This window comes from Carassius gibelio, chromosome B19 (assembly GCF_023724105.1).
Source record: "Carassius gibelio isolate Cgi1373 ecotype wild population from Czech Republic chromosome B19, carGib1.2-hapl.c, whole genome shotgun sequence".
Classification (NCBI taxonomy): Eukaryota; Metazoa; Chordata; class Actinopteri; order Cypriniformes; family Cyprinidae; genus Carassius; species Carassius gibelio.
Window position 1 is genome coordinate 35410259 of NC_068414.1, and position 27814 is coordinate 35438072.

At 43.3% G+C, this 27814-nt stretch overlaps 1 protein-coding gene across 2 annotated transcripts in view; it reads right to left on the reverse strand.

Moving 5' to 3' along the window:
• Positions 1 to 554: 554 nt before the first annotated feature.
• LOC127978660 (mucin-2) overlaps positions 555 to 27814 on the reverse strand; it is a 59127-nt gene continuing 31867 nt past the window's right edge. For both annotated transcript variants that reach the window (XM_052583467.1, XM_052583466.1), the window contains 14 exons: positions 21729 to 26606; positions 21533 to 21633; positions 21165 to 21229; positions 20879 to 21042; positions 20539 to 20733; positions 6422 to 6628; positions 6184 to 6324; positions 5889 to 6064; positions 5551 to 5721; positions 1814 to 3148; positions 1533 to 1574; positions 1274 to 1345; positions 1124 to 1187; positions 555 to 970 (listed from right to left, as the gene is read on the reverse strand). In XM_052583467.1, the coding sequence (XP_052439427.1) occupies positions 888 to 970; positions 1124 to 1187; positions 1274 to 1345; positions 1533 to 1574; positions 1814 to 3148; positions 5551 to 5721; positions 5889 to 6064; positions 6184 to 6324; positions 6422 to 6628; positions 20539 to 20733; positions 20879 to 21042; positions 21165 to 21229; positions 21533 to 21633; positions 21729 to 26606 (7694 nt within the window). In that variant the 3' untranslated portion in view covers positions 555 to 887. The remainder of the gene's footprint in view (positions 971 to 1123; positions 1188 to 1273; positions 1346 to 1532; positions 1575 to 1813; positions 3149 to 5550; positions 5722 to 5888; positions 6065 to 6183; positions 6325 to 6421; positions 6629 to 20538; positions 20734 to 20878; positions 21043 to 21164; positions 21230 to 21532; positions 21634 to 21728; positions 26607 to 27814) is intronic.

Sequence of the window (27814 nt, forward strand, 5' to 3'; positions counted from 1 at the left end):
TGTTGTTGTATTATGTATTATTATTATTATTATTATTTGTGTGTGTAATGTACTAGACAGAGACATATCCTACGTGTTGCAGTGTATGTCATGTGACATTCTTACCTGTCAACTCCCTCCAACCAGTATTACATATAGTGTAAATGCTAGTGAAATAGGTTATATCTAGACCAGATATACTGTAGGATGATGTTGAACATACAAATAAAACAAGCAACACAAACAAAAGGGTTCACATGAGTTAGACAAACTGTGTTTGCCAAAAAAGCATGGGGAGGGGTAAGTGATCTGGCATGCTCTTTTATCTGGGGTGGTCTTTTTGGATTGGTAACAAAGAGATGGATGATGTCAGTGACTGATGATGATTGACAGGTGACAGGACCAATGACCGGAATCTGAGAAAGTGAAAGTATTAAGAAAAGCAAAGACTCTTTTGCTTCACACAGCATTTTTGAATAACACAGCACCACACGAACACGTGACAGACTCATTCTGAGAGAATGTGACATAAATAGATTGTTTTGAAACATTTATTTTACCATTATGATCTTTATTATTGCAGCTACAAAAATGAATAAAAAGCAAGCAAGTCAGGATGAAAGCAAGTAATTTAATTATTCATTTCAAATTGCATTTTTATTATGAGTGAAGAGGTGAATATGTTTATTTGACAGAACAGAAAAGTGTAGTCTATAAAATAATTATACCAACTGGACATCAAATCTCTAGACCCATAAAATCACACCACTGTTATAACATGTATCCTTAATGAAATATCAAATCTGTATTTTTTTTTTTCCAATGCAACTGACATAGTTGAAGTTTAGAAAGTACTTTGGTTAACATTCTTTAAAATCTTAGTACAATATGTTATATAATGATGTACCCTAATCATTCATTAAATTTGAGTCAATGTTTGAGCTGCTTGAAGATGTAGTTGAGGACCTGCTGACTCTAGAATCGTTCCCATCTGTAAATAGATATTTGTTTGTTACCTTAGAAATATATGGACACATTCGATATTAAGAGCAGTTTAATAGTACACACACACACACACACACACACACACACACACAATTATACATAAGTATATATTTTACCAGTTATTAATTTATTAACTTACTTATTCTCCTTCTCCTTCTCATTCTTGTTCCCACTCTGCTTGAAAATGTTCTTTCAGTAGTATTCTGCAATTTAAATATTTAAGATATCAGCTTTAAACCAAGTACATCAAGGTATCATGGATCGTATGCATTGTTTTGCTGCCATTTACCCTGGTAAGGTTATAACGGTTAGAGCTGATACGGTTGTGTAGTGACAATCTTCCTGCCACAGCCTGACGGATCTGCAACCACATATGACAAAATGGGTTAAAGCACTGAAGATATACTAAATAACTTGAAAATAATTTCAGAAATATGATTTTGACAACATTTTTTTCAAATTGCAAATAAATAAATACAAACAACAACAATAATAATAACAACAACAACAACAACAACAACAACAATAATAATAATAATAAATCATACCTTGCTGTCTAGAAGTGTTCCAAACAACAAAATAAAGAATCCCTGCAGAAGTGTTACAAATATTCACAAAAAGCTTTACTAAAGCATTCAAAGCTTTTTAAAGCTGTTCAATTTTATATTCATTACAACTTTGGAAATAACTTATTTCCCATTACATGTAGCTTTAGATTGGATTGTTGGAATAATAGAATATGACAATTATTGCATTACAATTGTTGCATTTAAACCAAGCACACAAAATCTAACCTATAAAGTCAAAACAGAAATTCAGAAAGTGATACCTGTAGTGAATTGAGGAGTGCAAACACCACATGCATGCCAAAGTCTTGTGAAACCATAGTTCCAATTCCAAATCCCCATGTTAGACCAAAGAAAGGAGTCAAAATGGCCACACATATGGCAATGACCACCAAGGTATGTTTCTCATCTGATTGAATTCTGGCATCAACTCCTCTCCCCAACATCTTGTACAGAACCACAATCAAAACCACAAAGTTTATGGCTAGAATAGTGAGAGCTGGAATCACAAATGCCAGCAGGGCCTTCGATTCATACCAGTTCAGCCAGCATGAATTTCTTTTAGAAATATAATTTTCTTGTCCAGCTGTTGATGCAACGGTAATGACCGCTATGAGCAAAGGTGCACCATAACTGACTATGAATGCAATGACCATCATTTTGGCCTTTGACATTTGAGACGAGACCATGACTGTACGGTAAAACAACAGCAGTGCTGAAAATAACATCCAGAAGAAAAGAGCCAGGTAAAAAAATTGCATGAAGAAAACCACTGGACTGCAGCGACCCACTGAGGTTGGTTGCTCTTGTTCTGTGATTGCAGCTCCAATGATAAAACAGATGTTCGCGATCAGCAGGGACATGGCAATGTTGACTATAGAGACATGGTGCATGTAGGATGTGTTCCTTGTGTCATTGTTTGTGTCATTGCTTGACTTCAATATGATACTCTCAATAATGAGGCACAAAATCAAGCTGGCCATCGAAATAGATACTCCAATGTAGGTTATATAGTCTAAGGCTATGTGATCATTAGGATTGAACATTAGGATTGAAAAAGTGGTTGTGTGGTTACATTCACATGTAATCTTGCCAGTTTCATTCCCTGAGGGCTTTGCTTCACATCCAGTGGAATCCCATGCGTTGAGATTGAAGTTCCAAAAGACACACTGAGGATTTACCAAAGACTGATCAGTAATGTCAAATGTAAATGAAATGTTGTTAAGCGTTTCATTAACTTTAACAATAACCACATTTCCATTGATGTGGGAAACTAGATTCCTACTATTACGGCTAGGTAGTACTTTGTCAAGCTTTGTGAAGACAAGAACAGTTAAGGACGTTGTTTTTAGAACTCGTGGTATCAGAATCTCAGTGGTTGAGTTTGGCAGGTTTGACTTCCCATGATATGAGTTCTTTATTACAGTTCTATTCAGCTCAATGAATGTGTCAGTAAACATAAAATCAACATCTGAGAGACGGTCTGTTACATTTTCAATAGCGCTCAGAAGTAAAATGCTGGTGTTTTCTTTTATCAAACTTTGCCATGATGCAGCAGCTTTATCTGAAACAAGGACATCCACTGTTTTAAGGAAATTCTGGAAATGAAATAAAAAAACATGTTTAGTAACAACAAATTGTTTTTATTTCATAGTAGGTGACAAAGGCACAAATGCACAGGCTTCCTTGAATGTATAATTGAAAGTATTGGCATTATTTTTGCTATTAAGAAAAAATATATATATTTATGTGTTATAGACTGTAAGTATTAAATTCAGTGGCTATAACAAGCATATTTTTTATTATACCATTGTCTGTCTGATTACTCAATTCTGATTGTCTGGCAGGTATGCACTGTGTGTTCATTACTGTGTTTGTGCACTTGGATGGGTTAAATGCAGAGAACAAATTCTTAGTATGGTTCCCCATTCTTGGCCACACATCACTTCATTCTCTCTCTCTCTCTCTCTCTCTCTATATATATATATATATATATATGAAGACACAAAAAAAAACTGCACAACTGTACACTTGACATACATTTAAAGACAAAGATCTGCAATATCATATAAAAATAAAAAGGAACTAAATAAGTAACAAAATGTCTAAATTGAATATGTCAACAAAATAAGCAACAAAACTAATAAAAATCAGCAAAATTAAGAAAAAAGGCAAAGCTTTTTGTTGTAAGAAGGTTTTCCTGTTTCAGTTTCATGGCTGAGTGAAAATTCAGTGCACACAGTGAGTCCCAAAGAAGTCCCAAAACTCCACATAAAATATTAGTGTGGTAAATTTCAAATAAATTCCACACATAGTTGAAATAGAAAAACAAATACATTCAACAAATGATCAAAATATATTCTTATATCAGAGTGCAGAGGCTTAGTTTCATCGTATTTCACAGTTATGTTTTCTGGAGGTGTATAAGAATGTTTTTTTTTCTAAGACAGAGATAAATTTCTCATTTTGTATCAAGTTGTCAATGTTTCTACACTAATAAAATTCAATGTTCTATGCTAGGCTAAGCTAAAAGTGCTACCGCCAAACCTGGAGATCTACTGAGTGGATTAAAAAATGTTAAAACTCAACTGTTTAACTCTAGTTAACTCTAAAAAAAAAATAGCAGCATGTTCCTTTAACACAAATTAGCATGATTAGCATGTTGTTAGCATAATGCTATCATGCTTTTAACATGATGCTAACATGATTAGAATGTTGTTAACACAAAGTTAGCATGATTAGCATCATGCTAGCATGTTTTTTAGCAAAATTCTAATCTTTACAATTTTGCTAATACAGTTATTATAATGACAGTGTCATTAACACAATGTTAGCATGCTATTAGCATCTCTTACGTAGCACATGCTAGCCTATTTTACCATAGTTTAACACTTAGCTAGGCAATGCTAGCATGATATAGCACATTGTTATCATGATGCTAGCACATTTTTAATTATTTTTAATCATTTTAGCAATAACCTATATATATATATATATATATATATATATATTTTTTTTTTTTCACTTAGCTAATCACTAATTAAATGTAATTGTTCACTGCAAGCATGTATAACAAATTGGAAGTCCTGTTTGCTAACATGCCCAAAACCAACTCACATGTATGTACGATGTGCTGATGCAAAAATATAGATATTGCTAAATGGTTGCTAGGGTACTTTGTTTGGTTGCTTTGGCATGGTTTGACAGGTGCCAGTGGTGATACTCAAAAGGCTGTTCACCAGTATGAATGATATAATCCAAACTCCATGTCTCTATGACCTTCAGATTTGAATATATGCCTCTTTGGGATTGGGTTCCTAGGGTGGTCAATAATGGTAACTAAGGTGTGGTTAGTAAGAGGTGAAGGTGATTCATGATTTTTTGGTGTCCCGAGTCAAACGAGCCCACCCTCATGTCTCTACAACCCTGTAATCCTAAAATATCCAACTGGGTGTTTTATAATGGCAGTCTATGGGATCAGTTGCTAGGGTGATGTAAATAGTTGCTAGGTCGTGGTTCGACAGCTTCACAGTGATCCTGAGAGTCTGACTTGTTTACTTAGTAAAATGAGCCCACCCCCATTTCTCTATGACATTGTGATTCAAAGTTATGTTCAATGCAAAATTCCAATGTAAATGACCATAGTAGGAAAAACAAGTAAGTTCAGGTGCTATTTCATGGGCAGTCCCTCATCATAGTATGTCTATGGGGAAATTTCGGTGGCTCTTGCACCCCAGGCGTACAACTTATACCCCATTGCAGGGTATGTTATCACACAGCTTGCCAGCCTCAACAAATGTGGTGACCCACGTTTCTGTGAAATTCTCACTTGGCAGTATGACCTGTCAAACTTTGCCACACTGCAGTGCAGCACCAATAATAAGTAGATCAGTAATTTGGCTTTTTCAAGACAACATAATGAATGTTCTAAGTAAGGGATAGTGCATTATACCTTACTTAGAACACTCATGAAATTGGCAAAAAAGTTAAATATACATACCTCCATCACAGCCTTATCGATGATAATGTTTTGTAAGATACTTGCAATTTTTACAAGTATCTCAACAATTGTTTGAACAGTCGTAGGAGACTGTGTTATTATCTGATTATTCTGCACTGTAACACCACTGAGCTGAACCATAAATGTTGGCATGTGCTCCACATCCAAGAACTAAAATAAAAGAGGAATATATATATATATATATATATATATATATATATATATATATATATATATATATATATATATATATATATATATATATAAACATTCAGTTTTTTTAATTGACTGTGTACATTTTTTTTAAGTATTTCCTGAATTGATGATAAATAGCTTACCTCAACAATCCTTTGAAGGTCGCTGACAACTTGAAGTATGCAGTCCCTTCTAAACTCCATCCAGTTACCTGATGTACATTGATAAGTTATACTGCCATCCCAGTTTTTTTCACAAGGTCCTGTCACAAATTGATTTTCATATCCATCTCCAAGTGTGTCATTTTTACAGCTAAATTCTGCAGTTGAAAAATATTACAGTTTCATCAAAATTGATTAAATCGACTGTTATTTCGACATCTGAAACAGATGGAACATGGTGCTGCACTATTTAAAAGATGAAAAATTAAATATTTACCCTCTTTCATTTTCTGAACTGTGACTCTGTTCAGACCATAACCAAAATCTTTTAGTACTGGGTCCTTAAGTCTGCATGTAAAGGTTTCATTCTCACAATTTCTTTTCAGAATTTTGTGTCTCAGTGTGATGCATCCATCCACTGATTGCATGAAACAAGTAAATACAATTATTTTATTTTTACATCAACTGATAACAGCACAGAACATTTGTAAGAATATATTGCTTGTATGTACAACCTTGAGGTGTCACTTCATCACCAGAAGGAATTGGGATCCACTCAACATCATATTTTTTTTCACAGCATGTAAGCAGTACAAGCTTGTCCACACATTGAAATTTTAATTCATTTTTACCCAGTATAATATTAGGACGTTCTTCAAGAACTATAGTTTGCCACTGAATGTAAGGTATTGTGTCCCTTTCTATTATGCATGAATATCTACCTGCAAGATAAAACACACACACACACACACACACACTTGAAAATTAAAAAGAAAATAATAATTAATTGGTTCACTCCAAGCAAAATCAATATTTTAACGTTTCTGGTCCTGCATTCCTCTGTAATATTACTGTTCCGAAATCAGTTTGAGTAGAAGAAATACTACCAATTAATAACGTATGCTACTAAACAAAAGAAAAGTATAAGATTCCGTTTTGAGAGTGAAAAAAAAAACGTCTCGGTTACGTACGTAACCCTCGTTCCCTGATGGAGGGAACGGAGACGTTATGTCGACCGACAAATGGGGTCTCACTTGGGAGGCCAATCATCTCTGATTTTAAGAGAAAACGCCAATGAAATTGGCAAGTGGATTAACACACCTGAGCCACTCCCCGTGCCAGCGGGTATAAATAGGGCGACAGGTGCATCCACTCATTAGGTTTTACGCTGAGGAGCCGAGAACGTGTCCCGGCAACAGCGAATGGTTCAAGGTTGTGGCATGGGGACATAACGTCTCCGTTCCCTCCATCAGGGAACGAGGGTTACGTACGTAACCGAGACGTTCCCTATCTGTCGGTCACTACGAGTTATGTCGACCGACAAATGGGGTCCTATGGAAAACGCCATAACCTGAACCTCGTCACAACCCTGAGGCGCTGCAATTGTTGACAAGCCTTGGCGTGCCACAAAAGCTACGCTTAAGGTCGTAACCTTCCCAAAGCCCCAGCGCAAATTCACTGACCTTGGTACCGAAGGGGCCAAAAGGTGAGTACATCGCTGCTGGAGAAGGCCATGCTGCTGTTCCGCCCACATAAAATAAATGGAAGGGATTTCAACCTTCAGTGAAAGATTGCTTCAAATCTTCCCTATTTGTTCTTTCAGCTGGCAAGACAATGGGGAAGCGAGCCTTTAGGAAAGGTCGCTACGGAGACCACATCCTACCCGTAGGGAGGTGACATGTGGATATACCGATATGGACTGACCCAGGGGGCAGTACTACATATGGAAAGGGTCTCTGAGGCAGGTCCTACCTTGGAGTAGGGATGGAACGGCCGCCGGAAGAGACCGACAGAGCGATCTGTCAAGGGAAGACACGGGTTTGCCAAGAGGGAAACCTTACCGTGGAAGAATACACATATGGGATTACCCGCAGGGAACCCAGCCATATGGACACCTAGCCCAGTACAGGGGCTGACCGCCTCCGGGCATGCTAACGCCAGTACTGGGCCTGGCGCCAGACTGCTCCGCCAAGTCTGACGCCGAGGGTGCTGGAGGATGCTCGACCAGGGTACGCCAACCGGGGAACTCTACTGGGAGAAGAAGGCGCTCACATCCCCGTGTTAGGGGGAATGGCGCAGCAAGCGAGACACCCAGCCAGCCCTTCCCGCCAATTACCTGTTACCCAACACACGGGAGGAAACTGGCTCTACACGGAGGTTGTAAAACCTCGCAAAGGTGTTAGGTGTCGCCCAGCCCGCGGCTCGCCTTGGGAATGGTAAGCCAAGGCGATGGCGTCCACTATCCAGTGGGCCAACCTCTGCTTAGAGACAGCCTTCCCCTTCTGCTGACCTCCAAAGCAGACCAGGAGCTGCTCAGAGCTTCTGAAGCTCTGGGTGCGGTCCACGTATATGCGAAGCGCTCTTACGGGACACAGCAACGACAAGGCTGGATCTGCCTCCTCCAGGGGCAGCGCTTGCAGGTTCACCACCTGGTCTCGGAAGGGAGTGGTGGGAACCTTGGGCACGTATCCAGGCCGGGGTCTCAGGACAACGTGAGAGTAGGCCGGCCCGAACACAAGGCACTCTTCACTTACCGAAAATGCTTGGAGGTCCCCGACCCTCTTGATGGAAGTGAGCGCGATCAGGAGCGCTGTCTTGAGAGACAGGAACTTCAGCTCAACCGAATCCAGCGGCTCAAAGGGACCCCTCTGAAGTCCCGCCAGGACAATAGAGAGGTCCCAGGAGGGAATCAGGGGTGTCCTAGGAGGATGTAACCTTCTGGCACCCCTCAGGAACCTAACGATCAGGTCATGCCTCCCCAGGGACCGGCCGTCCACTGCATCGTGATGTGCTGCAATGGCAGCCACATACACCTTCAGGGTGGAGGGTGACAGCCCACGCTCCAGCCTACCTTGCAGGAAAGAAAGCACGACTCTGACCGGGCATCTCCGGGGGTCTTCTCGGTGAGAAGAACACCAATTCGTGAACAGACTCCACTTCAGAGCATAGGCCTGCCTCGTAGAAGGGGCTCTAGCCTGAGTGATAGTGTCTACCACCGCTGGGGGCAGATCACTTAGGTCTGCCGCGTCCCGTCTAGAAGCCACACGTGGAGGTTCCAGAGATCTGGACGCGGGTGCCAAATGGTGCCAAGCCCCTGAGAGAGAAGGTCTCTCCTCAGGGGGATGCGCCAGGGAGGGGCTGTCACGAGGAGCATGAGTTCCGAAAACCAGGTCCGGGTGGGCCAGTAAGGCGCAACCAACAGGACCTGTTCCTCGTCCTCCCTGACCTTGCACAGTGTCTGTGCGAGCAGGCTCACTGGGGGAAACGCATACTTGCGTAAAGCCCGAGGCCAGCTGTGTGCCAGTGCATCTGTGCCCAGGGGGGCCTGGGACAGGGAATAGTACAGCTGGCAGTGGGAGGACTCGTGGGAAGCAAACAGGTCTACCTGGGCTTCCCCGAATCGACTCCAAATCAGCTGGACCGTCTGGGGATGGAGTCGCCATTCCCCGGGGAAAGTGAGCTGTCGTGAGAGCGCGTCGGCTGCACGATTGAGCTCCCCCGGGATGTGGACAGCGCGCAGCGACTTGAGCCACGTCTGACTCCAGAGGAGGAGATGACGGGCGAGTTGAGACATGCGGCGTGATCGTAACCCGCCTTGTCGGTTGATGTACGAAACAGCCGCATTGTTGTCCGTGCGGACCAACACGTGCTTGTCCAGCACTAGCGGACGAAACCGTCGCAAAGCTAGATGCACTGCCAGCAACTCCAGGCAGTTGATGTGCCAAAGCAGTCGAGGTCCTGTCCAGGATCCTGAGGCTGCCTGCCCGTTGCATGTCGCGCCCCAGCCCGAGTTGGAGGCATCTGTTGTGACAACAACGTGCTGGGACACTTGTTCTAAGGGCACACCGGCCCGTAGAAAGGCAAGGTCCGACCAAGGACTGAATAGGCGGCGACACATCAGTGTGGACAGCAATCTCCTCGCGCAAGACAGGGGCGTCCTGGACTGCCACCGAAGTCTCGAGCACGCCATTGAACTTGGGGGGTCGCCGGGCGAATTGAATCGCATAGCCGAGTCGAACCGTCCGGATGAGCCAGCGTGACGGGTTGGGCAGCGCAAGCCACGCTCCCAGATACCGTACAAGTGGCACCAAAGGGACAGTCGACATACCCGCAGTGGTGCAGCGATGGGGAGTCGTGCCGGAAGGCCCAGAAGGCACTGCGTCCTGGGTCATCGCAACCACACTCCTCGTGTTCCCGGAGGAACTGGCCAGAGACGCGTGGAGAGGCGTTGCGTCTCCGAACCGCGACCTGCTGGCCGCTGGCGAAAGGGGGCGTCGTGGGTGAGAGTGAGGAAGCTGTGCGTCGCTCATTGTCAAGCCACGAGCCTTGCAACTCGGAGGAAGGAGAATTTGCTCTTTTATTGAAAATGTGGGTACACGGCCAGTGGCGGAACAGAACAAAACAGAAACTGAAGATTCTCCGCCCGGCCCTCCTCCGGGGGAAGGAGTGGCGCTGTCTTCGCCATCTCCTGAAGATCAGTTCTCGGCATCTCCGAGTTGCCCGTGTCAGGGCCGCTTGGTCGACTTCCTGGAGGACTTCGCAGCCGGGAGTGACACGGGGGGCGCCGCTCTCCTGCGCGGGGCTCGACGCACCGGCCTCGAAGAACTCTCAGCACGGGACGGAGCTGGCGTAGAGGACGCAGGGGGGCGCCCACGGCGACGAGCAGGCTGAGGCGCTACCCGCGACGGAACGGTGGCAGCCGGAGAGACACGTCGGGGCAGGATGTGCTGGATGGCCTCAGTCTGCTTCTGTACCGCCGAGAACTGCTGGGCAAAGTCCTCGACAGTGTCGCCGAACAGGCCTGCCTGGGAGATGGGGGCGTCGAGAAAGCGCGCTTTGTCCATGTCCCTCATCTCAGCCAGGTTCAGCCAGAGATGCCGCTCCTGGACCACCAGCGTGGACATAGCCTTCCCGAGGGACCGCGCCGTGACCTTCGTTGTCCGTAAGGCGAAGTCAGTTGCCGTGCGCAGCTCCTGCATCAACCCCGGGTCGGTACCACCCTCGTGCATGGCTTTGAGTGCCTTGGCTTGGTGTACCTGCAGGATAGCCATGGCATGCAGGGCAGAGGCAGCTTGGCCCGCAGCACCGTAAGCCTTGGCAGCGAGTGCGGCCGTCAGCTTACAGGCCTTGGACGGGAGGCGCGGACGATTCCTCCAAGTGGCGGCGTTTTGTGGGCACAAGTGCACCGCAACCGCCCTCTCCACCTGGGGAACCTCTACGTACCCCCTGGCTGCCCCGCCATCGAGGGTGGTGAGGATGGAAGAGGGAGAAGAGCTTCTGGCCGTGAAAGGGGCCGTCCACGACTTCGTCACCTCTTCATGCACCTCCGGGAAGAAAGGCACCGGAGCAGAACGAGGTTGTGTGCCGCGTCCCGCGCCGAGAAACCAATCATCCAGCCGTGAGGGCTCGGGACTGGGCGGTGTAGTCACCTCCAGTCCGATACTCACGGCTGCCCGGGCAAGCATGGCCGACAACTCCAAGTCCGATTCGGCAGTAGCGACAACACCCGAGGGGGGCAGCCCCGCCGAACCTTCATCCTCAGAGGTCGATAACCCATCCCCCGATGCAGCAATCGACATCTGGTCTTCGGGCGGCGCACCGAAAGACACGCTGGGACCGCTGTGAGACGGCCCAGCAGAATCAATCGGCAGCTGCACGGGACAGTCGCTGCGTGAGGAGTGAGAGGTCCGTGGGGCGTGGCCCGGCGGAGAAGCTCTCACTGTGATCCTCAAATCTCCCAGAGCGCCAGCCGGCGGCCCTCTGCTCGAGCCAGAGAGACCGGGACGGGTGGCGACAGAGGGGTCTGCTGCACTCCCCTTGAGGAGTGAGAGACGCGATCGCAGCGCTGCCATGTTCATACGCCCACAGTAGACGCATGAATCATCCACGAGCGCAGCCTCAGCGTGTTGGACGCCCAGACACTGCAGACAACGCTCGTGACCGTCAACCGAAGACAGGAAACGACCGCATCCAGAAGGACACGGACGAAACGGCATCTTGAAAAAGACGCGAATCGTCCGTGATTTGCTCTTTTAGAACTGTCTCTTTTAGCCGAAGCGCCCAGGGGAATCGCCGTCTCGCAGGGACACCGCTGTAACGCGCCGTCACACCGACCAGGAACAGTTCAGCAAAAACAAAGATGAATGGCTTTGTAGTGATCTTCTTCATCGACTACTCGGCTCCGAAGCAAAAATCTAATGAGTGGATGCACCTGTCGCCCTATTTATACCCGCTGGCACGGGGAGTGGCTCAGGTGTGTTAATCCACTTGCCAATTTCATTGGCGTTTTCTCTTAAAATCAGAGATGATTGGCCTCCCAAGTGAGACCCCATTTGTCGGTCGACATAACTCGTAGTGACCGACAGATAGGGAACCTAAGTTGTGTACATGCTCAAGTCACATTTTATTATTACTTTTAGAAATGCTGGCTAAAATGCCGGTAAAGCAAAATGTTTACAAACATTATAAACACAGTTATTAGTTTCTCTCCACAGTAATTCCTCTAAAGTTAAAGGTGCAATGATTGTCTTCAGAAACATTTTTTTTATGCTTGTTGAAAGTCTCTTTACATTCCGATAGTGAGAGTGGCAGACAAACATCAACAAACCGATCTTCCTTCCTGATATTGTAGTACTTTTACTAACCGTACTCATGGCTGGACTTACCATTTGGTTTGAGTGGCCTTGTAGGGGTCCTGCCTTTGCCCGTTTATGTTTGTTTGATTTGTTCATTATACGAATTTATTAACTGCGTTTCCACTGCACACGCAAAATCTATTCGGGCCACTGGTCTGTAGTTCTCTAAAAGAGATGGATTGAGGGTGGGTTTCTTAAGTAGTGGAGTTATATGAGCCTGTCTAAATGTTGAGGGAAAATCACCAGTGTGAAGGGATATGTTAATGATGTGAGTGAGTGCAGGTACAATTGCTGGAGAAATGGCTTGAAGGAGATGAGATGGAATAAGCTGAGAATAAGCTGACCAACTGAGAGAGCGGAGAGCCGCGCTGGAAATCTCCTGTGCTGACTCTTACAAGTCTGGGGTAAGTATTCAGCACTCTGCTAACAGTCCCACCACCTGTACTCCATGTGTTTCTCTGCACAGGTCTGGATGCAATCTTCCCAGATGTCCTTCACTTCGACGCTGGGACACCACAGACCCTGGGTGCATCCACAGTGGAGGACGCGAACCAGGCCCCGGGCGATGACCTCTCCCCCTCCGCTGCCTATGATCTTCGAGATCTCTGCCTGGAACTGCTTCGCTCCCCTCCGCGAGATGGAATGCGACGTTGTGATTGTTGGAGACTCCATCGTCCGAAACGTCCATGCTACATTAGCCGAAGGTAAAGTGCACACTCACTGTTTCCCTGGTGCTCCTGCTTTTGATGTTTCTGTGCAGATACCCACGATTCTGAAGGGCAATGTGAGCCCCGGAGTGGTCATGTTTCATGCCAGGGTTAACGACCCAACGCTGCGGCGAACAGACCACTGAAGAGGGACTTCAGGAGCCTGATCAAGACGGTGTGCAGCACATCACCTGCGGTGATGATCATCATGTCAGGACTGCTTCCCACGTATTGACGAGGACACAAGCGGTTCAGTAGACTTTTTGCTTTAAAGGAAAACTCCACCGTTTTTTGAAATAGGGCTTATTCACATTATTTCCTACATTTAGATAGGTGGGCAAATGCATTTTTGTGTCAGTGCATGCATTGTTTTAGTTTGACTGGTTCGGCGTTAGCTTAGCTTAGCACAATGAATGGAATCCTTTGTTGCCAGCTAGCATGGCCTCAGTAAAAGTGATCAAAAAAATAAAAAAAACCCACCTAATTACTTCTTGTGGCCTGCGTATTCACAGCGAGTACAAATAGCGATCCAGATTAACACTAGGCGATTTCCTAGGCAGATATTGACTTGGGACTATATTATGGGGAAGCACAGGCGAAGCACTGCTGCTTAGGCGAAGCACTGCTACTTCGGTGCAGAGATATCACGCAACACATGAAATCCCACGACTTCCGTCAACATACCGGCGTGAATAGTAGCAGTCTGGCTATTTTCCTTACAGTACACGAATGGCGATGAACATGGCTGATTTTGAGAGAGACGAAGAGGGTGACTTCTCAGACAGTCAAGAACCAGAACCATACCTATTTGAACCAGAGTTTACAGAAGACGAGCTGCGTGCTTTGGAAATAGAACGACAGGAGGAGGAGGTTGAGATCGCTCAACAGCCTGAGGACGTGAGGATGAGAGCCAACATGAACTGGTGGTGTGAATGTGGGGGAATATGCCAATCTATAACCGACGGAAATAGAGTTTCTGTGCTGTAGAGAGTGGGACATGTTTTTGACATTGATGACCAGGCTCAACACGTCAGATCAAGATGAGCGTGCCCGAAGTTGTGTCACATCTACAGAGGATTTCACGGCGCTGATCCATTCTGCAGTACTCGATTTTTTTTTCCGGTGTGACAAAGTGAACTGGAAAAAACGCCCCACGCCGAATGGACCAAATGGACAGCTGTCCACAGAGTAAGTGATTATTTTAATCATGACGCATGTATAGATCGACCCATATTATACCTGTATTCACATAGAGTTGATGTTGTCATGTGTTGCGTGATATCTCTGTGCCGAAGTAGCAGTGCTTCGCCTAAGCAGCAGTGCTTCGCCTGTGCTTCCCCATAATATAGTCCCAAGTCAAAATCTGCCTAGGAAATCGCCTAGTGTTAATCTGGATCGCTATTTGTACTCGTTGTGAATACGCAGGCCACAAGAAGTAATTAGGTGGGTTTTAAAAATTTTTTTTTATCACTTTTACTCAGGCCATGCTAGCTGGCAACAAAGGATTCCATTCATTGTGCTAAGCTAAGCTAACGCCGACCCAGTCAAACTAAAACAATGCATGCACTGACACAAAAATGCATTTGCCCACCTATCTAAATGTAGGAAATAATGTGAATAAGCCCTATTTCAAAAAACGGTGGAGTGTTCCTTTAAGTGAATGGTTGTTGTCATGGTGTAAAGAACAGAAACTGCTATTTGTTAATAATTGGAATCTTTTCTGGGAGCATCCTAGGCTGTTTCCCGCTGATGGCCTGCCCCCCAGCAGAATCGGAGCAGAGCTGCTCTCTGACAACATCTCCAGGACACTTCGCTCCATGTGACTAGTAAGCCAATTCTCAAATAACAATTATGATGACTTTTATTCTACACGCTCAAATGATAGAAGTACTTGCGCTGTCCAATCTATTAAGACTGTGTTGTTCCCCAAATAATGAGGTCAAAATATAAATTTCATGTAGGTTGTAGAAAAAATCTGATTGTGATTAAACCAGAAAAATGTAAAATAAATGAACAAAAACATTTTTTTACATTTGGGCTCATAAACATTAGATCACTCACACACAAAGCAGTTGTTGTAAATGAAATGATCACAGATTATAGTTTTTATGTACTCTGCTTGACTGAAACCTGGCTAAAACCAAATGACTATATTGGTCTAAATGAGTCTACTACACCAAACTACTGTTATAAGCATGAGCCCCATCAGATTGGTCGTGGTGGAGGTGTTGCAACAATATATAGTGATAATAATAATAATAATAATAATAATAATAATAATAATAATAATAATAATAATAATTCCTTACATTTATATAGAATGTAGTCTCGGGTATGTTGGATTTTGCAAAATTTGTAGCGTCTCGTGAGCTTGTAAACACAAGTCTAGTTAAGTTTGATGACCTGAGAATTTTAGAGCATGGAGATCTGCCTTATTTTGGAGCCACAGAGGGCCTATGCCTGACTGCTGGTGAAAAGTTGGACCTGATAATTATTAGGTGGCTCGGCAAAGAATCATCTGACCATGTGAAAAGATTACGATTAGCCCATGTTAGTGATCCTAAGGCAGCACTAAATGTGGCCTGGGAAAGATTAACAGAATGTTATGGTGCTCCAGAATTAATTTAAAATGCACTCCTGCAAAGTTAGAACATTTTCCAAATATTCATAGCAAGGACTATGTCAGATTAAGAGAGTTAGGTGATCTCTTGACAGAACTACAGGTGGCTAAGCAAGATCGCTATCTCCCTGGCCTAACATATCTGGGCACCGCTAGAGATGTAAATATCATAGTTGAAAGGCTACCACACTTTCTTCAAGAGAAAAGGCCCTCTCACGGCATGAAATACAAAGAAATGTACAATGCCTCTTTTCCTCCATTCTGGTATTTTATTAGCTTTGTTTGTTACGAGGCAAAACCCAGAAATGGTCCAAGCTTCTCAATTTCTAGTTTTCCTAAAGGCGAGAAATTCTTGAGCAAACAAACACATCAGAGAATGCCCATTTCTGTTCATAAAATTGATGTTTCGCAAAAGGTCTACCCTAGTAAGGATGTAGGCATCAGTGATGAAAGCTCAAAAAACTGCCAGATACATAAGAAACTGAGAAAATGTGCAGTTTCTGAATGAAGCCATTGGATGTATGTAAGGCCTGACTAAAGGAGAATGGAATCTGTTTTTGATGTTGTGTGTCTTCTTCTCACATTGCACGTAATCAGAATCAGAAAGAGCTTTACTGCCAAGTAATTTACTAAGGAATTTGTTTTAGTGACATAAGCTTCCAGTACACAGAGAAAACAACACAGACAAAAAAATTGCAAATAAATAAATTTTATAAACAGTTGTGCGATAGATGATAATGGAATAGAATTGAGTAAGATGCAGGGATGTACTAGGATGGAGGGGTAACCAATACATATAAGGATGTTGCACATTTTTATTGCATAAGTGGGGAGCATTTAACTGTTCATGAGGTAGATTGCTTTTTCGAAGAAACTCTTCTTATGCCTGACTGTCCTGGTATTTGCGACTCTGAAGCACCGGCCAGATGGCAAAAGTTAAAATATGGTTTAACTTGGATGTAAGGGATCCAGAGTGATTTTTTCTGAGCCCATTTCCTCACTCTGGATGTATACAGTTCTTGAAGGGTGGGCAGGGGAGCACCAATAATCCTTTCAGCAGTTCGAACCTTTCTCTGTAGTCTTCTGATGTCTGATTTTGTAGCAGAACCAACCACACAATTATTGAAGTGCACAGGACAGACTCAATGATGGCTGAGTAGAACTGTTTCAGCAGCTCCTGTGGCAGGTTAAACTTCCTCAGCTGGCAAAGGAGTAACATCCTTTGTTGGGCCTTTTTAACAATGTAGTCAATGTGATTGTCCCACTTCAGGTCCTGAGAGATGGTGGTTCCCAGGAATCTGAATCACTCCACTGCAGCCACAGTGCTGTCTATGATATTGAGTGGGGGGAGTGCAGGGAGGTTTCTCCTGAAGTCCACGATCACCTCCACTGTTTTGAGTGTGTTCAGCTCAAGGTTGTTAAGACTGCACCAAAAAGCCAGCTGCTCAACCTCTTGTCTGTAAGCAGACTCGTAACCGTCCAGAATGAGACCGATGAATAGTGTCATCTGCAAACTTCAGGAGCTTGACAGAGAGGTCTTTTGAGGTGCAGTCGTTGGCGTAGAGGGAGAAGAGCAGTGTGGAGAGAACACATCCCTGAGGGCCACCATTGTTGTTTGAGCACTTGTTGGACATGAATTTCCCCAGAAATTTTCTGTCAGAAAGCTGGTAATCTACTGACAGATAGAGCTAGGAACAGATAGCTGGGTGAGTTTGGAGTGTTTGATGCAGGAAGGCACTTCACACAACTCCAGAGATCAGTTGAAGATGTGTGAAAAGATGGGGGTCAGCTGGTCAGCACAGGTTTTCAGACAGGCTGGTGTAATGCCATCTGGGCCTGGTGATTTTCTTCTGTTGTTCTTCCTGAAAACCTGGCGCACATCATCCTCACAGATTTGAAGTGCAGGCGGGGTGGAGAGGGGGATTGCAGGAGGTGTTAACAGTTGTGTAGAGAGATGGTCAGAATGGGTGTGGGGAGGGATAAAATCTACAATAAAACTCATTCAGGTCGTTAACAAGTCATTGATTGGCCTAAGTGCAGAGGGATGGTATTTTGTAGTTTGTGATGGCTCTCAGCCCTTTCCACACTGAAGTTAAGTCATTGGAAGTAAACTAGTCTTCCAACTTTTTAGCATAGGTCATTTTAGCCACTCTTTGTTCAGTGTGTTCCTGGCCTGATTGTACAAAACTCTGTCCCCATTTATGTAGGCATCCTCTTTGGCCTGACGAAGATGTTGGCCTTTTGCTGTAAACCATTGCTTATCATTGTTGAATGTTAAATAAGTCCTACCACCTACTTGAATGAACTCCCATGAACCAGAGTGAAACTCCTGTGGCGAACAGAATGGCTTGCAGTTAACAAAGAGCATTTCTAGATTTGAACAGCACATCTTCTTTAACACAGTTACATCTGCCCACCACCGTTCATTGATGTAAAAGCATGTCCTGCACTGAAGCAGCCGTGTGTGGTGCCATCGAGAACTATTAATACTGTCATCCCTTGTGTGCTTGAACACCGAACAGCCAAGGTGATTTCCTTTGCTTGTACATGCACCCTTGTAGATATTAGGGATTCCTTGTACTTCACACGTGAGATTGAAGCTATCCTTCACATTGATGCGACAAGCAGGCGTGAGATTAGGGCTGACCTCCAGAAGGAAGGTATTTACAACGGACACCTCCAACTTTGGGGCACCCTGTTGGAGGGCAAACCAGTGTTCAGCTCCTGGTCAGTCTCAGAGCACGGCCTGCATATCAACTGTCTAGAGATGTTTGTGGTGTTCTTATCCCTGAAAGCCTTCCTACTGGCCTTAAAGGGGCTCCACATCTTAGTCCATCCAGACAGTATGACGGTGGTTGCCTACGTCAATCACTAAGGTGGTTTCAGGTCATGCTCTCTTTGCAGGATGGCTCATCATCTCCTCTTTTGGGTACAGAGAGAACTCCTCTCGTTAAGGGCCGTTCATGTGCTGGGCATATTGAACCTTGGTGCAGATATGTTGTCCAGAGGCAATGTAGCCCCAGGCGAATGGGAGCTACATCCTCAAATGGTTCAAAAAATCGGGTCAGTCTTCAGGAAGGGAGAGGTTGACCTCGTTGCCTCAGAAGACAACTCTAACTGCCCAATATATTTCTTGATACAGGGAGATGCTCTGGCCCATGTCTGGCCCAGTGCTCACAGTGACCTCAGGTCCTCAGCAGCAGCCCCTAACCCATTACACTAAAAATAGACCTTCTCTCACAGGCGAAAGAGTACCTTAAATGGTACTCTGCACATAGTTTGGCCCCGGTATCATGTGACGTGTCACATGTGCAAACCTTTTTGCAGGTGCTGTTGGATAAGGGGCGCTCCCCTTCCACGCTCCAAGTATATATGGCAGTTATCACAGCGAACCATTCTTTCAAAACTGGCCTGATTGTTTACTTCTTGAAGGGTGCTCGGAGGCTGAGCCCTCCTCGTCCTCAGACTGTGTCATTCTTGGGAATTTTCTATAGTCCTACGAGCCCTACGAGGGACCCCTTCCAGCTTCTCTGTTCAGCTGATTTGTGGCCCTTATCGCTTAAAACGGCTTTGGCTTCAGTTAAGCGGATGGATGACTTGCAAGGGCTGTCAGTCAGTGCCTCATGTCTTGAGTTTGTACCTAACAACTGTAAAGTCATCCTAAAACCAAGACATTGTTATGTTCCTAAAGTGCTCTCGACTCGTTCAGAGCCCAGGTGATCACCCTGTTGGTGCTCCCTGTTGCAGATGGTGAGCAGGGTCTGAACCTGCTCTGTCCAGTAAGGGCACTGAGTGTATTTATAAAGCACTCTAGACAGCAATCTAGTCTGTTTAGACAGTCAGAGCAGGTCTTTGTTTGGTTTGGAGTCTGCCATTAGAAACTGCTGGCAACAAAGCAGCGACTTTCTCGCTGGATTGTAGATGCAATTGCCTTGGCTTATGCTTTAGAAGGCTTACAATTCCCTATAGGCATGAGGGCCAACTCTACAAGGTGGATGGTCTCTTCCTGGGCATGGTCCAGCAGAATTTCTATTGGAGATATTTGTGCGGGTTCTGGCTGGTCGTCGCCATCCATGTTTGCAAGATTTTACAACTTAGATATTTAAATTTACATTCATTCTTCCTGGGTGAAGCTGGTTATTTTTGTGTTTCTCATGCTACTACCTTAGGGCACAAAGTGCTTATGTTCTTAGGGGCCCTTATTTTAGCACTATGAGACCGGGCTCGCAGTGCAGATTGGTCTGTGTCTGCTCATAATACAGCCTGATTGGATAAGTTCCTTAAAGATTCCCATGCAATGGTAGAGACCATTGGAAAGGGAATGCTCCGGGTTACGGACATCTATGTTTAAGAAGACCTGATATGGCACAATATATGGAACACAATGTGTATGATCTATAAAATATTTTTGTGATGTATTATCTTGTCATTTTAGCATTTGATAGCCTGCATACATTTACTTGATTTACTAAATAACTACCCAATACATTTTTCAACATGTATTATTATTTGTAATTTATTTATGTTTTATTCCTAAATAAAACTTCAATGCAATAACCTACCATAAGAAACAAGACTAGACAGTAGCTGCAGTCATTAGCTATTCTTTCTCCCATTCATAAGTATAGGAATGAACCGTATTTGTATTTCTAGTCTTTGGTGTGACTCACCAGCATCTCTCTCTGTTGCATTGTTCACAATGAGAATACTATGGTCAGGTGAAATTGAGTATCTAACAGTGTCTGTAGGATCTTGGTCATTCACTGTCCATCTCATTGTACCATTAACAGACTCTGGGTATTTACATCTCAGCTCCATCTTTTGAAAAGGATAAAATTTTTCTGCGGTGGACAGGATAGTTTGTTCTGAAAGTAAAATTTCTGCAGCTCAATATAACTTTCTTATATTTACTGCTTATGTTGGTAAATCAACAGAAAAACTAATGAGCAATGAAAACCAATATTAGATATTGGTTATGTAAAATGTTTTAAGATTAGATACTATCCATACCACTTTCAGAAAAAGCCTTCAGAGCTACAGGGATTCCTGCATTCAGGAGAGTTCTTGAAACCTGTAAATTTGCTGATGCAAAATCATTGCTGTTGCTTCCATTAGTGCTACTGAGGATGTTGGTTGTTACACTAATTTGATAGTCTGCTATAATGCTACCAGGCCTATGGAGCAACACACAAACCAGAACAATTAGAACAATGCATTTTAACACAAGATATAACCAAAAGTTGCTTAAACAATTCATCCTGCACATTTAAGTGAAAGTTTATATTGTAGACTTTACCTGAATTTAGTGATGATTACAGAATTTTTAATGTAGACAGGCAGAGATTTGTAACTGTCTTCAATCTGTAAAACATAGAAGTAACCAATGTACGTAAGTATATACAGTAACACCCTTTATAAAACTGAAAGTATGAGCTCACAACAAAATTGTACTCTAAGAACCAGAGACATTTAGGCTAGACCTGAGCACATTAAATTTCTCTTTAGGCTGCTTTACTGTCAGTAAACATAATTAAAAAAGTAGACATTTTATTACTTATGAATTTATTTGCTCTCTAGAGGTCAAGAGTTCAGTAATTTACATTTTAATCAATATTATTCAATTAATCATAAACAACATTTATAAATGAAATATGAAATACTCACTGCTGATTTAATAGTGCTTGCATATGTTTGGTACATCACTTCATTTTGGCTGTTGAGACTGGTATCAAAATCTTTATTTACTCTAATTGACATTTTACGAACTGTAAAAAAGGTGCAGTAAATTAGTGTTGTGCTATAAACCAGCTTTATGGAACAATCTTCAATAATAATGAAAACTCATTTGTATTTTACATACCTTTTTTTGTTGCAGTAGTTGACGTTGTTTCAGCAGTAGTAGTAGGAGATGTAACAGCAATAGTGGTAGTAGTTGTAGCAGAAGTAGCAGCAACAGAAGTAGTAGGAGAAAGAGAAGTAGCAATAGTAGTTATAGTAGTAGTAGTAACAGTAGTAGGAGGAGGAACAGCAATAGTGGTAGTAGTAGTAGGAGAAGTAGTAGCTGTAGTAGTAGTAGTAGTAGTAGTTTGAGGAGTAGAAGTAGCAGTAGTAGTTTTAGTAGTAGTAGTAGTTTGAGGAGGAACAGCAATAGTAGTATTAGGAGGAGGAGAAGTAGTAGACAAAGTAGTTGAAGTAGGAATAATAGTAGCAGTATTAGGAGAATAAGAATGAGGAGGAACAGCAACACTAGTAGTAGCAGGAGGAGTAGCTGCAGTAGTAATAGCAGTTGTAGCAGGAGAAGTAGTATTAGTAGTAGTAGTAACAGAAGTTTGAGGAGGAACAGCAATGGTAGTAGTAGGAGGAGGATGAGTAGCTGCTGCAGTAGTAGTGGCAGTTGTAGTAGGAGAAGTAGCAGCACTAGTAGTAGGAGGAGGAACTGCAACAGTAGTAGTAGGAGGAGGAGAAGTAGTAGATGCAGTAGTTGCAGTAGGAATAATAGTAGCAGTATTAGGAGAATCAGGAGGAGTAGCTGCAGTGGTAATAGCAGTTGTAGTAGGATAAGTATTATTAGTAGTAGTAGTATCAGAAGTTTGAGGAGGAACAACAACAGTAGTATTAGGAGGAGGAGTAGCTGCCGTAGTAGTAGTGGCAGTTGTAGTAGGAGAAGTAGCAGCATTAGTAGTAGTAGGAGGAGGAACTGCAACACTAGTAGTAGGAGGAGTAGGAGTAGCTGCTGCAGTAGTAGTGACAGTTGTAGTAGGAGAAGTAGCAGCAGTAGTAGTAGTAATAACAGTAGTAGTAAGAGAAGTAGTATTAGTAGTAGTAGTAGTAGAAGTTTGAGGAGGAACAGCAACAGTAGTAGTAGGAGGAGGATGAGTAGCTGCTGCAGTAGTAGTGGCAGTTGTAGTAGGAGAAGTAGGAGCATTAGTAGTAGTAGGAGGAGGAACTGCAACACTAGTAGTAGGAGGAGTAGGAGTAGCTGCTGCAGTAGTAGTGGCAGTTGTAGTAGGAGAAGTAGCAGCAGTAGTAGTAGTAATAACAGTAGTAGTAAGAGAAGTAGTATTAGTAGTAGTAGTAACAGAAGTTTGAGGAGGAACAGCAACGGTAGTAGTAGGAGGAGGATGAGTAGCTGCTGCAGTAGTAGTGGCAGTTGTAGTAGGAGAAGTAGCAGCACTAGTTGTAGGAGGAGGAACTGCAACAGTAGTAGTAGGAAGAGGAGAAGTAGTAGACTCAGTAGTTGTAGTAGGAATAATAGTAGCAGTATTAGGAGAATAAGAATGAGGAGGAACAGCAACACTAGTAGTAGCAGGAGGAGTAGCTGCAGTAGTAATAGCAGTTGTAGTAGGAGAAGTAGTATTAGTAGTAGTAGTATCAGAAGTTTGAGGAGGAACAGCAACAGTAGTAGTAGGAGGAGGAGTAGCTGCTGCAGTAGTAGTGGCAGTTGTAGTAGGAGAAGTAGCAGCAGTAGTAGTAGTAGTAGGAGGAACTGCAACACTAGTAGTAGGAGGAGGAGGAGTAGCTGCTGCAGTAGTAGTGGCAGTTGTAGTTGGAGAAGTAGCAGCAGTAGTAGTAGGAGGACGATATGCAAAAGTAGTAGTAAGAGGAGGAGAAGTAGTAGACGCAGTAGTTGTAGGAATAATAGTAGCAGTATTAGGAGAATAAGAATGAGGAGGAACAGCAACACTAGTAGTAGCAGGAGGAGTAGCTGCAGTAGTAATATCAGTTGTAGTAGGAGAAGTAGTATTAGTAGTAGTAGTATCAGACGTTTGAGGAGGAACAGCAACAGTAGTAGTAGGAGGAGAATGAGTAGCTGCTGCAGTAGTAGTGGCAGTTGTAGTAGGAGAAGTAGCAGCAGTAGTAGTAGGAGGAGGAACTGCAAAAGTAGTAGTAGGAGGAGGAGAAGTAGCAGTAGAAGTTGTGGTGGCAATAGTATTACTAGTAGGAGGAACATCAATAACAGTAGTAGTGGGAAGAGGAGAAGTAGTAGAAGCAGTAGTTGTAGTAGGAATAGTAGTAGCAGTAGTAGGAGGATGAGGAGGAACAGCAACAGTAGTAGGAGTAGGAGTTGCAGTAGTAATAGCAGTTGTAGCAGGAGTAGTAGCAGCAGTAGTAGTTGGAGGAGGAGGAGTAGCAGTTGCAGTTTCAGTAGTAGTAGTATCAGAAGTTTGAGGAGGAACAGCAACAGTAGTGATAGTAGGAGGAAGAGAAGTAGCTGCAGTAGTAGTAGGAGAAGTAGTAGCAGTAGTAGGAGGAGGAGGAACTGCAACAGTAGTAGTAGAAGAAGGAGAAGTAGCAGTAAAAGTTGTGGTGGCAGAAGTATTAGTAGTAGGAGGAAAATCAACAACAGTAGTAGTGGGAAGAGGAGAAGTAGTAGAAGCAGTAGTTGTAGTAGGAATAGTAGTAGCAGTAGTAGGAGAATGAGGAGGAACAGCAACAGTAGTAGGAGTGGTAGCTGCAATAGTAACAGCAGTTGTAGCAGGAGTAGTAGCAGCAGTAGTAGTTGGAGGATGAGAAGTAGCAGTAGCAGTTTCAGTAGTAGTAGTATCAGAAGTTTGAGTTGGAACAGCAACAGTAGTAGTAGGGGGAGGAGTAGCTGCAGTAGTAGTAGGAGAAGTAGCAGCAGTAGTAGTAGGAGAAGGAACTGCAACAGTAGTAGTGGGAGGAGGAGCTGCTGCAGTAGTAGTGGCAGTTGTAGTAGGAGAAGTAGCAGCAGTAGTTGTAGGAGGATGAACTGCAACAGTATTTGTAGTAGGAGGAGAAGTAGCAGTAGTAGTTGTGGTGGTAGTAGTATTAGTAGTAGAAGGAACAGCAACAACAGAAGTAGTGGGGGGATGAGAAGTAATAGAAGCAGTTGTTGTAGAATTAATAGTAGTAGCAGTAGTAGGAGAATGAGGAGGAACAGCAACAGTAGTAGGAGTAGAAGCTGCATTAGTAATAGAAGTTGTAGTAGAAGTAGCAGCAGTAGTAGTAGTAGGAGGATAAGGATCAGTAGTAGTTTTAGTGGCAGTAGTATCAGAAGTTTGAGGAGGAACAGCAACAGTAGTAGTAGTAGTAGTAGAAGTAGGAGGAGGAGGAGAAGTAGCAGCAGTAGTAGTAAGAGGAGGAGTAGTAGCAGTAGTAGTTTTAGTGGCAGTATTATCAGAAGCTGCAGTTGTTGTAGGAGAACTAGCAGCAGTAGTAGGAGGAGGAGGAACAGCAACAGTAGTAGGAGGAGGCGGAGCAGTAGAAGCTGCAGTAATAGTACCAGTTGTTGTAGGAGAAGTAACAGTAGTTGTAATGGGAAGAGGAGAATTAGTAGCAGCAGTAGTAGTAATTATAGTAGTAGGATTAGTAGTAGCAGTAGTAGGAGGAGGCAGAGGAACAGCAACAGCAGTAGTAGTAGTAGGAGGAATAGCTGCAGTAATAGTAGTAGCAGTTGTAGTAGGAGTAAAAGCAGCAGTAGTGGTAGGAGGATAAGTAGCAGTAGAAGTTGTGGTGGCAGTGGTAGTAGTAGTAGTAAGAGGAGGAACAGCAACAGTAGTATTAGTGGGAATAGGATAAGTAGTAGTAGCAGTAGTAGTAGATGTAATAGGAGTAGTGGCAGTAGTAGTAGGAGGAGGAACAGCAATAGTAGTATTAATAGGAAGAGTACTAGTAGGGGGAAGAGGATGATGAGGAGTAGCAGCAGTAGGAGGATGAACAGCAACTTTAGTAGTATTAGGATTAGTGGTTTTAGTAGAAGGAGTAGGACTAGTATCAGTAGTAGTAGTAGGAGGAACAGCAACAGTAGTATTAGGAGTAGTAGTTGTGGTGAAAAGAGGAGGTGTAGTAGCAGCTGTAGTAGTTGTAGAAGGTGAAGGAGTAGTAACAGCAGCTGTAGCAGTAGTAGTAGTAGTTGTAGGAGGAACAGTAACAGTAGCAGTATTAGGAGTAGTAGTAGTTGTTGTAGTGGAAAGTGGAGGAGGGGTTGCAGAAGTAGTAGTAGTTGTTGTAGAAGGAGTAGGAGTAGTAGCAGCAGTAGTAGGAGGAGGGACAATAACAGTAGTAGTAGGAGCAGTAGTAGCAGCTGTTGTAATAGAAAGAGGAAGACTAGTAAAAGCAGTAGTAGTTGTTGTAGAAGGAGTAGGAGTAGTAACACTAGTAGTAAAATGAGGAACAGCAACAGTTGTTGTAGTAGTAATGGAAAGAGGATGATTAGTAGCAGCTGTAGTGGTTGTTGTAGAAGGAGTAGGGGTAGTAGCAGCAGTAGAAGTAGAAGTAGTAGGAGGAACAGCAACAATAGTAGTATTAGGAGTAGTAGGAGTAGTAGCAGCAGTAGGAGGAGGAGGAGGATAAGGACCAGCAAGAGTAGTAGTAAGAGGGGGAAAAGTAGTAGTAGAAGTAGTGGTGGCAGTAGTAGGAGTTGTAGCAGTTATATTAGTAGGAAAAGTAGTAGCAGCAGCAGTAGTAGTAGTTGTAGTAGAAGTAGTAGAGGTAGTAGAAGTAAGAGGAAAAGCAACCTTAGTGATATTAGAAGTAGTAGTAGTAGTAGTAATTGTAGAAGTAGTATGAGAAGTAGCATCAGTAGATGTAAGAGGAGGAACAGCAACAGTAATTGTATAAGGAGTAGCAGTAGTAGTAGTAGTTGTAAAAGTAGTATGAGTAGTAGCAGCAATAGTAGTAAGAGGAGAAACAGCAACAGTAGTAGTACTAGAAGTATAAGTAATAGTGGCGGCAGCAGTCGTAGATGTAGCAGTAATTGTTGGTGAAATTGCTAGCACTGATGAAAACAAATAATAAAATAAGAAGAAGAAAAAAAAGAACAAAATATATTCAATGAACTCATCTAATAATAAATATAAATGTAAAATGCTACCTTAGTGTTTGTGTGTGATATGGTGCACAACATAAGTTAAAGACCTTTAGAGAATGTCAGAGTTTGTTGCAAGTTTATATCATCATGATTTAAACAGAAATACTCTGTCAAATGAGAAAAAAATATGGTAGCCACCTACTTAGTGTTACAAACACGCCAGGTTCCACCTCCACACAATCACAGTGCACACCCTCACCTGAATACTAGTCATCACCACCTGCTCCTCATCATCCACTCATCAGCGCTGCACCATAAAAGCCACACACGCACTCAGTACTGGTCCGGTCACGTTCGCGACAAGATCATTCCTGTATGCTTACTATTAGGACTAACTCCTCTTCTACTCTCTCTCTAAGGATTATCTCCGAAGGAACCTATTCCCCGAAGTGCGTGTGTGTGGTTCACCTATCCCTCAAGAAGTCACTACCTTACCGGCACGGATCCCAACACCCATTCACTCCTCACTACCTGCTCCTCTGCTTGTGTCTTTAATAAATATCTTCATCTGTTACTCCTCAGTTTCCCGAGTGATCCGTAACACTTAGAAAGAAAATTATGGGGCGAACATTATTGTAACCATGTGGCTATTGATCAGTGATATCCAACCCTGCTCCTAGAGAGCTAACATACTGCAAACTTCAGTTGCAACCCTGCTCCAACACACCTACCTGTAGGTGTTTATTTTGACAGCAAATTTTGTATTAAGCTTTTTATTTCGTCTCATTTTTATCTGTGAAATATCTAATTGCTGAAATGCATGACGAAAATTATTCATCAACAAAATTAATGATGCTGCCTTTAAATATCAAGTAACCCTGAACACCTTGATTAGCTGGTTGGTGTTTGTTTGATTGGGGTTGGAGCTTAAATCTGCAGAAACGGTAGCTCTCCAGGAGCAAGTTTAGAGATCCCTGCTGTAGAGCTATAGATAAAGTGCACAATATAGAGAAATTCCAATGAAAAGTCTTTAATACATAAAACATTAATAGAATACACTAGAGAACAAATGAGCAAATGCAACACAACTGTAAAGCACAAACCATCACACAATTTTACACAGTGCAGGTGTGGAAAATCTTGTTGAGACAGCTCCAACCAGTGGAAAATAACTA